The sequence below is a fragment of the Microtus oregoni genome, unplaced genomic scaffold, assembly GCF_018167655.1.
Source record: "Microtus oregoni isolate MIOR12 unplaced genomic scaffold, Mior012 000007F_ref0000211, whole genome shotgun sequence".
In the NCBI taxonomy this organism is placed as follows: Eukaryota; Metazoa; Chordata; class Mammalia; order Rodentia; family Cricetidae; genus Microtus; species Microtus oregoni.
The window spans coordinates 46,210,139-46,223,930 of record NW_024543066.1 but is presented as its reverse complement, the minus strand read 5'-3'; the positions used below and the strand labels follow the sequence as shown (position 1 = coordinate 46,223,930).

The 13,792-nt window shown below is 47.6% G+C and overlaps 1 protein-coding gene across 3 annotated transcripts in view; it reads left to right on the top strand.

The window, feature by feature from the left end:
* The window catches only part of Daam2 (dishevelled associated activator of morphogenesis 2), a 109,378-nt gene that overhangs the window by 52,254 nt on the left and 43,332 nt on the right, over nt 1-13,792 (top strand). For all 3 annotated transcript variants that reach the window (XM_041655513.1, XM_041655511.1, XM_041655510.1), the window contains exons 2-3: nt 10,436-10,661; nt 12,669-12,758. In XM_041655513.1, coding sequence (XP_041511447.1) covers nt 10,494-10,661; nt 12,669-12,758 — 258 coding nt within the window. In that variant the 5' untranslated portion in view covers nt 10,436-10,493. The remainder of the gene's footprint in view (nt 1-10,435; nt 10,662-12,668; nt 12,759-13,792) is intronic.

Below are 13,792 nucleotides of genomic sequence, written 5' to 3'. Positions count from 1 at the left end.
AAGTGGAGGGAGGTTTTCCTTGGGGGCGGGGGCAGGATCCATCATGGGAACAGGCTCTGGGAGGACAGTGTTTGGGAAGGGGTGGGTTCAAGGGAGGCACCAGGTCTGGGGAGCAGAAGCCTCTGCAAAAAGTAGGGAACATGCATGAAGAGGGGACAGATCTGAGAGAAGGGCCTTAGGTGAGTCACAGATGGAGTAACAGGATGCAAGAGGTGGATTTTTTTCTGTGGGGTTTCCAGGATGGATGGATGGATCAACATCCCAAGCACTGAGAAAGGGAGACCCTGTCAGTTCATGGAGAGACTGAGTGCAGAGCTTACAGACTTGTCAGGGTTGAAAAGGGAGTGGTAGAAATGAGATATTCATGCAGGGCTTGGAGATCATCGGTGGGGGCTGGGCTCTAGATGAAATCTCAGCCTCTGTGGAGAAAACTACCTCTTACAACATTTGTGCGCAAGATGCTGAGGGTTAAGGGGTAGCGAAGGGTCATGGAGAAGAGTAGTAGGAGCTCCTGCCATCCATGCATTCCAGAGGCTGAGGCAGGAGGATTTAGGATCAATTTAGGGCCAGTCTAGGGAGTTACATAGTGTGTTCTAGAACAGGCTGAGCTACAAAGTGAAATCTGGTCTCAGAAACTAAAATTAAAAGGGCTGGACAGATGACTCAGTGATTAAAAGACCTGCCTGCTCTTGCAGAGGACCCAGGAGCTCAATTCTCATTGGGCTTACAGCCTTAGGTATCTCTAGCTCTAGGGGATCTGCTGCCCTCCTCTGGCCTCTATGGGCACTGCATGCATATGGCACACATACAAGCATGCAGGCAAAATATTCATCCACATAAAATAAAACAAATAAAGCAAATTAAAAAAATGAAAAATTAGATATGAAGGGTTCAGAAATCAAAATGTCCTGAGTTTACCTGGGAATTCTAGGTATGACTTAACCGCACAAATGTATAAAAGAACATTCCTTTCTGAGGGTCACTTGACACGTCTTGAGAGTGTTTAGCTAAGGTCCACGTGCCTTCTAGTAGATACTGGAGAGGAAAAATACCTGAGTTCCTTGGATCTGCTGTGAATCCCTTTCTCTTCTTTGCACACCTGGCTGTTAGAATTTATTCATGAAGAAGGTACTTTCCCAGGGAATGGCGGGTACTAGAGACAATTCTCTTGGCACTAGAATCTAGATGGAGCAAAGCTGATTGTTATAAAAATATAAATGAATACAAAACAAATCAAATACTGTGATTCTCTATGAACTAGGAGAGTGTGGGTGGACTGGGGTGACCAGAAAGGCCACTATTTGGCAAAAGTAGGGATACATGGAGAGGGGATACATGGAGGGGCGATAGATGGGGAGAAAAAGGGTGGAGGTTGATATTGGGGATGAGAGGTGGGGACCAGAGACCCCTAGGAGAAGGAGCAGAGCAGCAGTTCTTGACTCTCTTTCAAAGCTAAGCTTTTTCAAGCTTTTATTACTTATCTAATTGTAGAATGATGAAGGACACATAGTCTTTGTGCAGGCTCAATGTATTGCTACTTTAATACCGCATCTTATCATGGACAGTGTTGGGAATCCACTGAACGTAGCCATTCATTCGCTCTTATCGAGTTCCTGCCTCAGGGGAGAGGTCCCTGCCCTTTAGTCCTGGAGCAGTAAGTGGGTCACTGTGAAGGGAAGTGTGGTTGTTTGCAATGGAGGAGGGAGGCCAGGGAGGGAGGAGAGATCAGGGTGCTGGGGGCCAGTTCTTGAATCGCAGATCAAGGCCGTTGGGTCAGCAAGCCACCCAGATTAAAGTAACGTATCTGCCTCCAGTCCTGCCCATCCAGGGACTGTGGGTAACATTTTTGGAAACATACAGGGAGTGGCTGGCCTGGGCTGCACTTCCTGGGAAATCGTGTCCGAGTTGGCCACTGTAGAGACAGGAACGACCAGCTTCATGGTTTTGCGGGACCCAGGGTAAGACAAAAATGTAAGGTTTCTTGTTTTAAACATATTAAGAGTTTTAAGCCAGTGGCAGAAGGGTACAGATCTAGACTGTACCCAGCTGGCATGCCCTGCAGACCAGATCACTTGGACCTCTCTGGGACCATGTGTGGTGAGCTGATGCGGCCGGATGGCTGCCTACGGCTGGGGCTCTGAGCCAGGCTGCTGTCTGAAAAGCCAGGTTCTATTCTGAGAGCTGGGATGGAGAGATGGTGAGGAGACTGGACTGACATGCATATTTTAGGTAGTGCCATGGCTCTGTGGACCCTTCTGCTTTGACTAGTGCTACCGTTTATACTCTCCGATCTCTGCGCAGTGGAAAGGTTGTTTCTGAGCTTTGGAATTAGTTTGCATGCTTTCTGACTTCAATCCGGCAAGTTGCCGGTCTTCTCTGAGCCTTCATTTCCTTGTATATAAAAGAAACATGTCTGGCCTGGGAGCACAGGCCTGTGATGCCAGCTCCTATGGAGGCTGGGGCAGGCAGATCATGGAAACACAGACTTGTGATCCCAGCTCTTATGGAGGCTGGGACAAGCAAATTGTGCATTTGAGCTAGGCCTGAGTTACACAGTGAGATCAAGCATAGTCAGGGCAACTTATCAAGACGCTGTTTCAGAACTTAATTGCTTTTTTCAGCACTGAAGAGAGAACTCAGAGGTAGATGTGTACTCAGCTTTGCAAGGTTTAGTCCACAATGTCTCAAAAGTAAAAACGGACTTCAAATCATGTTTATGGGATGTTGGGATGATTAAATGCAACCGTAACTAGAAAAGTGGATTTCAGGCTTGGTGGTGTGGGCTGAGGCAGGAGGATACCAAGGTCAAGGCCTGACTGAGCTGCAGAGTAAGCTCACAGCCAGCCTGGGTAATGGGGTCTGTCCCAAAATAAACAGTGAAAATGGGACTGGAGAGGACTGGGTGCTGGCCTGGTGCACTCAACGTGCAGATCTCCAACAAGGCCGAAAACAGAGGAGGGGAGCGAGCTGGGCCAGGAAATAGGGGAGAGAGGGAGAAAAGGACAAGGTGCGTGAACCCAGCCATGCTCTTAATACCCACTAGTCTCCTTTGAGAGATGTGTTGGTGTTTTGTTCTGTTTTGTTTGAGGTGTGGAGCTTGGAACTGTTTAGGATGCATAATTGTCATCAATTTATTTCTTCTGTCTCAGGTTCTCAGAAGCAGCTGATTTACCATAGCAGAGGCGGGGTATGCCCCAGTGTGAGACACACCCAGGAGAGTCCAGATGCATGTGCTGGACACACACTGCATATACACACACACCATACACATACACACATACACCACACATCACATACACACCACACACACACACCACACATACACACACCATACATACACACTACACACATACCATACCACATACACACCACACCACATATACACCACAGTTACCAATATGCCACACATGCACATAGATCTACACATCTACTCCATGTGTGCACATATGCCTTCTACACACCACACACATACATAAGCTTTCTGAAAGTATACAACCACACACATGCACATAGATCTACATGTCTACTCCATGTATACACATATGCCCTCCACACACCACACATAAACACAAACCATCTAAACACATGCAACTACACATATTTAATCTTTTAACTACCATAAAAATTTATGGCACCTACACATTTGCATACTAAGCATATGCATATGCTATCTACACACAATACATATGCACATGTTGTCTACACACATGCACATGCAAATATACCATCTATACAGCAAAACACATTTACCATACATACACCATCTATACACACTACACATGCATATATACCATTTATATACCATACAGGTACACACACCACATATGCACACATACACCCATCTGCACATATCATATATACCATCTATACATACACACACACCACACAGATGGACACTACAATCACATATTCTATCTATATATATACTCTACATGCATATATAATATATGCATAAACCACACATACTTTGTACATGTGCCATTTACTCACAGGACATATACATATATAGCATCTAGTGCACCACATACATGCACTATTATGCACATATACCATATACATATACCTTAAAAGCACATTTAACATTCACACATTCCACAGCCAAATATCATCTACACATACTCTACATGCACATATACTATTCATATATACCATACAGATCTTTGCTATAAAGATGGTGCATGATTGACAGATGAGACTGTATGAACAAGCTGAGGAGGAACTGAAGGACCACCCCATAGGTGCCATTTTCATTTATCTTCTCGTATGTAGATCAGCATCTTTCCCTGTCCTTTGATCCCTGCCCTCCCTACCCTACTCTGTCTCCAATAGCTGAGGTTCATAACACTCCATGATATTTTGTCATTATTGTACAGTGGATCCATCTTGCCAGGTCACTTGTTATTGCAGCACGCAGTGTTGTGTAGCTGGGTAAGACTGATCATTCCTTTTCTTCTCTAGTAGTGTGGATAGCTTCTCAGCACCAGGAAAGTTAGCCAGCAAGGGTGAATCTTTCAGGTCAGTACCAGCTGGAGTGGTAATGTTTGGGGGCCTATGGGACCTCACCAGCCAACATCTCCAAAAAAGGTAACCCATAATGCTGGGATTTTTAATTGTTAGCCTGTGGTGTCTAGTGGATTTATAACCCTTTTATAGGATAATCCCACTTCATAACTCTGCATGTGCACAAATGTTCATATGTGTATAACACACACATACACACACACTGTACCACTTTTCCAAAGGGCTGTGTTAGTCATCCCTCCTATGTTTCTCCTCTACCCTACCCACCCATCCCCCAACCCATTTGACTTTTTCCAAGGTCACTGTAAAGTTGACCCAAGACCTCAGAGTCAACAGAACAATTCACAGAAAACAGAGAAGCCCAAGTTAGAAGCTCTAAATCTGCAACATGTTTGAGAAAGCCCTGAACTGATCATGACTTAGGATATTGGGCAGGAACTCTGAGGTTTGGTGGTTCCGAGCAGATGTGGGTTGGAATCCTCCCTGTGTTGTCAAATGGCTGTAGGACCTTCTGCCATGTCCTGGCTCTCTTGGAACCACATTTTTGTTGTTGCTGTTTGTTCCTTAATCACTACTTTCTGTGTGGGAGTACAGATATACACACAGATGTCATGCACCTGTGTGTATAGAAGCCAGATGTCAACCTGGAATGGTGTTCCTTAAGGGCTCTCCACCCTGCCTTGTGGATTCCTCACTAGTCTGGAGATGACCAGTTTGACGAGGCGGTGGCCCAATGAGTGCCAGGGGTCTACCTGTCTCCCTGTCTCAGTGTTGGGATTTACAAGTGCAGGCTTCCACACATGGCTTCTCATGTTGGTCCTGGGAAATGGAACTCAGCACATCATACAAGCACATCAAGTGTTTTGTGAACTACCCATCTCTCTAGTCCCTAATTATGTCTTTCTACTGATACTATTGTCCTTGGGTCTTTACTGGTATAAAATGTAGATCCATTCCAGTGCCTTTCATGCCATCAAATCTGAAGTATTAACATTATTCTGTCTTTAATTAAGACCAAGAAATAAATAACGCTGATGGGGGCCTTTGAAGTTCTAGGATGCAAGCTGTGCAGTGTGGAGTGATGAGGGTTCAGGGTCAGGGTTAGAGTGGACTAAATGGGAACAGATTCGAGACATAGGAAGTCCTTCCTGCCTGACTTAGGGTGGAATGTGGGGAGCTGGGATGCTCAGAATAGGGAAGTCCCTTGAGAAACCTTTGGGAAGAGATGGAGCCAGATAGTGAGAAAGGTTGGGGGTTGTAGAGTCCTTGGAGATCTTCAGTCAAAGGCAACTATTACGTTGAGTGTGCTAGGTCTCAGAGAGAGGGACGCTATGAGACACCATGACTGCTGACCCTCAAGTATAGTGACAGAGCTGGGACCAGTCCCATTCTCAGAGTATGGGGAAATGATGACAGTGGGGGTGAGTGAAAGAGACTCTTACAGCTCATAGAAGGTGTTGACCCCATGGCTTTATGTCCCCACAGGAAGAAGGAAGAATGTGGGGGAAAAGATACTGCAGTACTGGGGAGGCTTCCATTGATAGAAAAATGGGTCATGCTGGAGGCAGGTTCAGCCCCTCTGGCCTGAGCTCAAGTCGCTGGGCTTCCTTCTGCTCTTGTTTCCCGCTGTCCACCCCCAGCCCTGTGGCTTCTCAATTCTGCTCCTCTCTTTAAAGGGACTTGACACAACACACTGCTCTGGCCTCCTCACCTTCCCACACTCTCTGCCCACACTCAGTCACTGACTTCTGCTTTCCTTTCTTTTTCTTTTTAGATTTCAATCGATTGATTGATTGATGGATGGATGGATTGATTGATTGATTGATTTGGGATACAATGTTGAGAATTGAACCTGGAGTCTCATGAATGTTAGGCAAGCATTCTACCACTGAACTGTATCCCAGCTCTATTTGTAGTGTGTCTATGCGTGCGTGCGTGTGTGTTTGTGTGTGTGTGTGTGTGTGTATGCATGTGCATGCACACAGAAGGCAACCTCAGATATTGCTCATCCACCTTCCTGTCTTTTTGGACATATTATCTCTCACCAGCCTGGAACTGCCCGAGTAGGATAAACTGACTAGCCAGCAAACCAGCAAGCCCCACTGGTCCTCCTGTCTCCTCCCCAGCTCTGGGATCACACAAACAACTATGTCTGACATTTTTTCACATGGATTCTGGGGACTGAAGTGAGGTCCTCATGCTTGCAAGGGACACCTTTAGCAGCTGAGTCATCTCCCTAGACTCCAGCCCTGATTTGATTAATGCACCGTCATTGTGTATACCTGTGGAGTACAAGGCCACGCATCCATACAGACTCATTTTCTGTAAGATCAAATGAGCATAATTAGCCCTATCTGTCAACTCAAAACCCCATCAGCTCTTCACTAATAGAGTGAGTTTGGAATGCAAGAAAAGGCCAGTTCCTTGATCTCAATTTCTCAGTTTCTGAAACTAAATCCGGGTGACTTCTGAATTCCAGTAGGCAATTCTTGTAAGGCTGGACCTAAGCATCCCATTGGTGGAATGTGTTTCTGGGCAGGTCCAGTCTCGTATGTGGTGGCCCTGAGGCCAGCAGCCATGTTGATCTCCACCTACTGAGAACCCAGGTCCCCGTCCCTTTATGTCCATGGCCTTGTTCACCCCTCACAGAATGCCTGTGGAAGACTCGGTGATTATGTCAGTATCTCAGAGAAGGCACCTGAGCTCCTAGCTAGAAGATATGCTTAAGGTCACAACCAGCCAGAGAAGCAAAGTCAGGGGTCAAAGTTCAGGATGCCTGACTTCCAGACCTCTGCTTCTGGCATGGCCAGCAAGTGGCTGGAGCTAAGAAAGCAGATGGGCAGAGGTATAAACAATTGCTGTGCCTATCTCCTCGGAAAGGAAATGTTACGCACGATAATGTCACAAGGCTACCGACCAACCAGAGCAGTAGTGGCTGTGAGCAGCTGTGTAAACCTGTTCCAGCTTGACTGTCTCAGCTCACATTCCTGATTTGGCAAGGCCTGGTAGGGGTGGGAGAGCAGAGAAGGCTGAGGAGACTGCAGATACAAGAAGTTGAGGGGTGAAGGCAAGAAGAGAGGGCCACAGTCCTCTGGGCATCAGTCTGGCCCTCGTAGAGTTCCACCATGCTCCTAGCCTGGCCTCATTGCCTCCGCGTCTGGAAGCTTCTTTATGTCTCTCCACTCAACCCGAGAGGTCTTGCTCTGCAGCTCCTTTAGATTCACAAGGTTGGTGAGACAGAGGGATCTAGCTTTGGATTCTTCACCATTACCCATCTGCCCTCAGATTGGAGCCTGACAAAGCCTGACACTCAGACACTATGACCTTGTCTCACCCACTCTGGGGCTTAACATTGGCCGTGGTCAGCTTGGCAGAATCTAGAACTACCAGAGGCAACTCTCCGGGCTTGTCTGTGAGGGAGTCTCTTGATTAGGCTGATTGAGGTGCAATCTGTTCCCCAGGCTGTAGTCCCAGACTGCATAAAAAGAAGAAAGCAAGCTAGGTGCTAACTCCCTCCTGCGTCACTGACTACAGATGTGATGTAGTCAGCTGCCGAGCACTGCTGTACCCACGACCTTCCCATCATGAGGGAATATACCCCCAGAATTCCTTAAGTTGCTTCTGCCAGGAATTTTGTCCCAACAAAGACAGAGTAACAAGCACCACTCAGCTTGGTCACCAGCTGTCAAAGCCCATAGAAAACCCCAGAGATCCCTCCTGGAGCGTCTGAAGTCTCTGTCACTATGGCCCAGGATAACAACTCCTCCATCCCAGCCCTACAACTCTGCTCTTACTCCTTGAAAAGGTTCCCGGTTGCTTGTCATCTGCTAGTGCCAAGCAGTTTCAATGGTATTTCCTGGCTGCTTAGTAAAAGACCCTGTCTCCTGATTTTCCGAGAACAGAGGGAATGGCTAAGTTGGCAGACCTATGGACTGAACACCCGCTGAGACAAGGCTTTGTTACCTATAGAAAGGAAGGTCACCAGAGAGGCGGGGATGCAGCCTCTGCCTTCAATGTGACTCAGATATGCACGAGGGCTGGTGTTTAATCAAGAAAAGAAGCACTGTCACATGGCTCTTTTAAACTGCTTTATTTAAGGCTGGTCTGAACCTATTCAAAAACCTACCACACAATTTATAAAGAAAGATAAAAATGGAATCATTTTTTAAAAGTCCTAGAATTGGCAATTAAAATGGGTTGTAATTTAAATGAGACCTACTAGGTAAATTGTTAGAAGTCCCAGAGTAAAGGGCTATTCTCTAGAAAGTTCCAGGGCACACATGTGCCATGTTTGCCTTCTTTATTTCACTGTAAGATTCTAGAGCTTGGTTCAAAGGAATACTTCAGTGTTAGTATAGCAAGTTCTCAGGGCTACAGTAAAATCTTCTCACATTGCTGCACAAGGAAGGGGCTGGTAATGAAGAGTCACATGGGTATAGAGTTTGCTCGCTGATGGACCATGCCCCAGGTGTGGGCAAGGAGTGTGCAGGCATCTGAAGATGTGGCTGTTATCTCGTTGGGATTACGTGCTCGGCCCTGTCAGTATTTTCAGCAATGATGTAGTGACAGCTGTGGGTATGTCTTCATGTGGTAATAATCCAGACCAAGGAGAGAAAAGCTAAGTACCAAGACTCAAAAATAACTCAACAACCCCACCAAATAAAGTAAAGACTGGCAAGATGCTTCCCAGGTAAAGGTGATTGCCACCAAACCTGGCGATTGGAGTGGATTCCTGGAATGCACATGGTGGGAGGAGAGAACTGAGTCCCATCGGCTCCTCTGACTTCTGCACGTGCATCACAGTATGCAAATATTTGTGAGTGAACATGCGCACACAACACACGCACACAGAACAAACAAACAAATCCTACGTCTATATTTAGATAAAATGGAGCTCTGTGTGTAAGGTGGTGGGGAGATGACCTGAGAAAGACTGAATATGTGAATCTTGTTAGTCTCCTTGTTAAATCCACTCAGGTCATCTGAGGTGTGTTAGGAACCAGAGGTGGAGGATGGGTCTGCCCTGAAGAGGTCTGTGTGTGCCAATGGCCTAGCTTAAGCAGTTCAAGGCAGCCATGGCAACCATGGTGTGAGCCAGTGCTCCTCCTCCAGCTGGCACCTCTCTGAGTGAGGCTTCCCCAGGGGCAAGCTAATGAATTAACCCCTTCTGTTCCAATCCACCAGTCAGTCCCAGTTCCTGGTCAGAGTAGTGTCCTCTGTTCTTGGTGGGTATGAAAAACACATCTGACACCATCCCAAAGGGCAGCCTCATCTGACCTGGGCTTTAATCTCCCAACTCTCCTCATGCCGAGGGCACTGGCCTCCTTCAAGGCAGATGGGTGAGCCGTTGCCTTGTGGACATGCTGTGCTACTTGAATCTGGGTACAAGAGGACGGGTGAGAGCTACGACGGCTCTTTCCACCCTCGCTCCTCTGGAGGCTTGTGCCTCAGGATTGGAGTCCTCTAATTAGCTCGGAGTTCTTCCAACAGTTGTCTTCTACCCTCCCCTCCCATCGCCTTTAAAGTCATCTCTCCCCAACCCTGAAATGGATCAGATCAATGAACTTTGGTGTATGTTGTTCCTCCAGGGGCAGGGAACTCCTAGAATAGCCTCATCACAGGTATGGGAAACATCAGATAGACACCAACTCTGACCACCTGAAGGTCCCAGATTGTGACTGCTATCCTCTTCATGTTTCCAGGGACAAAGAAAGGGAACAGGGAAATGTCCACATCACAAACACCTGCGAGTCTGCTGAGGGCAGATGAGCAACTCCAGGTGAAGACAGAAGAAGCAGAGTCAGATAGTGAGCTGATGGCCCCCAACAGTCTCCATAACACGAGTTCTGAAGGCAGAGCGGCCTCTGTCCCTACTTTTCTCATATCCACCTGTTCTCTCTGTCCTGTTACCTAGATTGTGCCAATGAGGACCTAAGGCATCTGCCTGCTGACCATCCCAGCCTGCAGTGACCATGGCTCTGAGCAAGAGGAGTCACCATGGCCTGGGCTTCCTTTGCTGCTTTGGAGGCAATGACCTCCCTGAGATCGACCTCCGGGACAACCACCCGTTACAGTATCTGGAGTTCTCCGGTCCCATGCCGAACCCAGAGGAGCTCAACGTCCGCTTTGCAGAGCTGGTGGTCAGTGAGGGAGGGGTAGAGAGGGCGCTGATGCAGGAGAGTGGGTGAATAGACAGCAAAGAAGGGAGAGGACAGGAGTCTGAGTGCCCAGTTCTCCCCTCCACAAAGCTCTTCTCGGGGGTGAGGCAGTGCTTCCCAGAGCACCCTCGCTGTAGAGGAAATAGACCCTCGCGGAGGCACACAGCACAAACTGGCCTGCAGGACAAGCGATCTGCCTCAGTTCCCTTTGACTCTGGGTCATCTCGTGCTGGATCAGCCTGGCTGCCATTAAAGGGGTCAGATCGCGAAAAGAGACTTTGAGAACTCCTGATAGCTTTCTCTCAGTTGCTTTCTGGAATATCTGTCAGGATCTTTAATTTCAGAAGCAAGCAGAAAGTGGTTCTAGAGGGGACTCTGTGAGCCTTGGACCAGGAGGATGAATAACTGGAAATATCGAGGCAGAGATATCTGGCTCCTGGGGCCTGACTGAGATCTAAGGAAACCGTCTCCTGGTCTGTGAGGGGAACATTGACGCAAGAGTTTCTCCTTGTCACTAAACCTGTAGACGTGTTTAATTGCAAAGGCAGGCAAGCTGGTTAGCATTGTTTTAAGCATGCGGTATGTGCTGTCCAGTGGCTAAGCTGCTGGCCAGTGGCTAAGCTGCTGGCCACCTGAGCTGAGCCGAGCTGAGCTGCTCATCACCCCCAACAGGACAGAAAGAAAGAGTGAAATAATGAGCCATATGTAGTGGTGCACTTGGGGAGTAGGGACGGCAGGAAGATCAGGAGTTCAAGGTCACCCTTGGCTACATAGTGAGTTCCAGACCAGTCTACGCTATAAGAGAACCTATCTCAAAAAAAAAAGAAGAAAAAAATTGAAAAAGAAAAGGGAAAATGTAAACTATATTACTGACATTCCTTACATTTATTAAACTGTTGTGATGGTCATATTTTAAGTATATTAATTGGAATAAAATGTAGCATTAAAATTAACTTCATTAATTTTTCCTCTTTAATATTTTTGTGTGACTAGAACATTTTTAAATATGCCACTTTCACTATATTTCCATTTAACACTTCTGACCTAGGAAAGGAGAAGTCTTAAACATTCTCTCTAAAGCCCTAGGGCTGGAGAGATGGCTCAGTGGTTAAGAGTGTTTGCTGCTCTTACAGAGGACCCAAGGTTGGTTCCCAGCACCACACTGAGTGGTTTTTAACTGCTTGTTATTTCAGCTCCAGAGAATCTGATGCCCACTTCTGGCTTCCAAGTGTACCTACACTCATATCCTCATATCACACACACACACACACACACACACACACACACACACACACACACCAAACAAACCATACAGCTCCTTAGAAGCCTCTCAGCAAGTCAAACCTGTAAAATCATTCAAATTACCAAGACCCCAAAATATGACCACCCTAGAGGCTTGCTCCTCAGGAAGTATAGCCCAGTTCTGTGGAGCCCTGAGCCTTGCACCATCTCACCTGGTGTCCTGTAGGGTTGAGTGTCAATGCCTCCTTTGGGATGGTGTCCCATTCCCACCGCTCAGACTCTGGCCCTCACCCCTCTGGCTCAAGCTTCTCCAGCCCATTCTAAACTTGAAGGACGCAGGAAAATTCGGAGGAGAAATTCAATAGGCAGACAGAAGGGTGGGAAGATCTGAGAAAGGCAAGGCCATATAATGGCATGGCCATTAACCTAAGGTGTTGGCAGACCTTGTAAAGATAAGCAATCCTGCCCCAGATGCATCAGACAAGGGACAGTGAAACAAAGGTGGGAAAGGCAGGAACAAGCTGGCCTGAAGCAGGAAGGGGATGCAAGAGGACAAGGAGGTGTGCACAGGAAGAAAGGGAGCACTGGGCAGAGGCAAGGCTCGGGGCTCTGCTTCTAGTAGAACAAGAGTTGCCTTATGGTGTGGTATGCTCCCTGGGAAAAGGATCATAGGCTGCAGGGTAGTTTGGGGTATTCTGAGCTCCTGTACGGCTTCATACACAGGCATAATTCTTCTTGTCTTCGTAGGATGAATTGGACCTAACAGACAAAAACCGAGAGGCTGTGTTTGCACTACCACCTGAGAAGAAATGGCAGATCTACTGCAGCAAAAGGAAGGTAGTCACCCCCTCAGACCCTCAGACCCTCCTGCTCCGCCTCGGGTCACCCCTACAGACCCTCCTGCTCTGCCTCAGGGGTCACCCCTCAGACCCTCCTGCTCCGCCTCAGGGGTCACCCCTACAGACCCTCCTGCTCTGCCTCAGGGGTCACCCCTCAGACCCTCCTGCTCTGCCTCAGGGGTCACCCCTCAGACCCTCCTGCTCCGCCTCAGGTCACCCCTACAGACCCTCCTGCTCTGCCTCAGGGGTCACCCCTACAGACCCTCCTGCTCTGCCTCAGGGGTCACCCCTACAGACCCTCCTGCTCTGCCTCAGGGGTCACCCCTCAGACCCTCCTGCTCCGCCTCGGGTCACCCCTACAGACCCTCCTGCTCTGCCTCAGGGGTCACCCCTACAGACCCTCCTGCTCCACCTCAGGGGTCTTAGCAGGGGCAGCTCTGATGCTTCATTCATTCACTCTTTCTTCCTTTTCATTCTTTCTTCTCTTTCGTTTTTCTTTCTTTCATTCTTCCTTCCTTTCTTCCATTTATTAATTCATTCATTCATTCAAGAGATAGTCTTCAGTACACACTAAGAATGTGAGAACAAACCTTAAAGAAAAGCCAAGTGTGGACTGGGAAGAGAGCTCAATCAGTAAAGCACTCACTGCTCCAACTTGAGGACCTGAGTTCAAATCCCAGCAACCACACAAAAAGCCAGAATGTTGATGCATGATTGTAATCCCACTCTTGGGGAAGAGGTGGTGGGAGAGTCCTTGGGGCTTTTCAGGATAATAAATTTGGCTGACTTGGTGAGGTCCAGGTTTCAATAAGAGATTTTTATCTCAAAAATAGGATGAATGGCTCCCGAGAAATGGCATGTGAGGTTGTCCTCCAGTTTCCACGTGTGCATGCACACATACAGATGTACCCTCATATTAGCACCCACACACATACACCTGCATACATACCCACACACATGCACCTGCATACAAACCCACACACATACACCTGCATACAAACCCACACACATACACCTGCATACAAACCCACA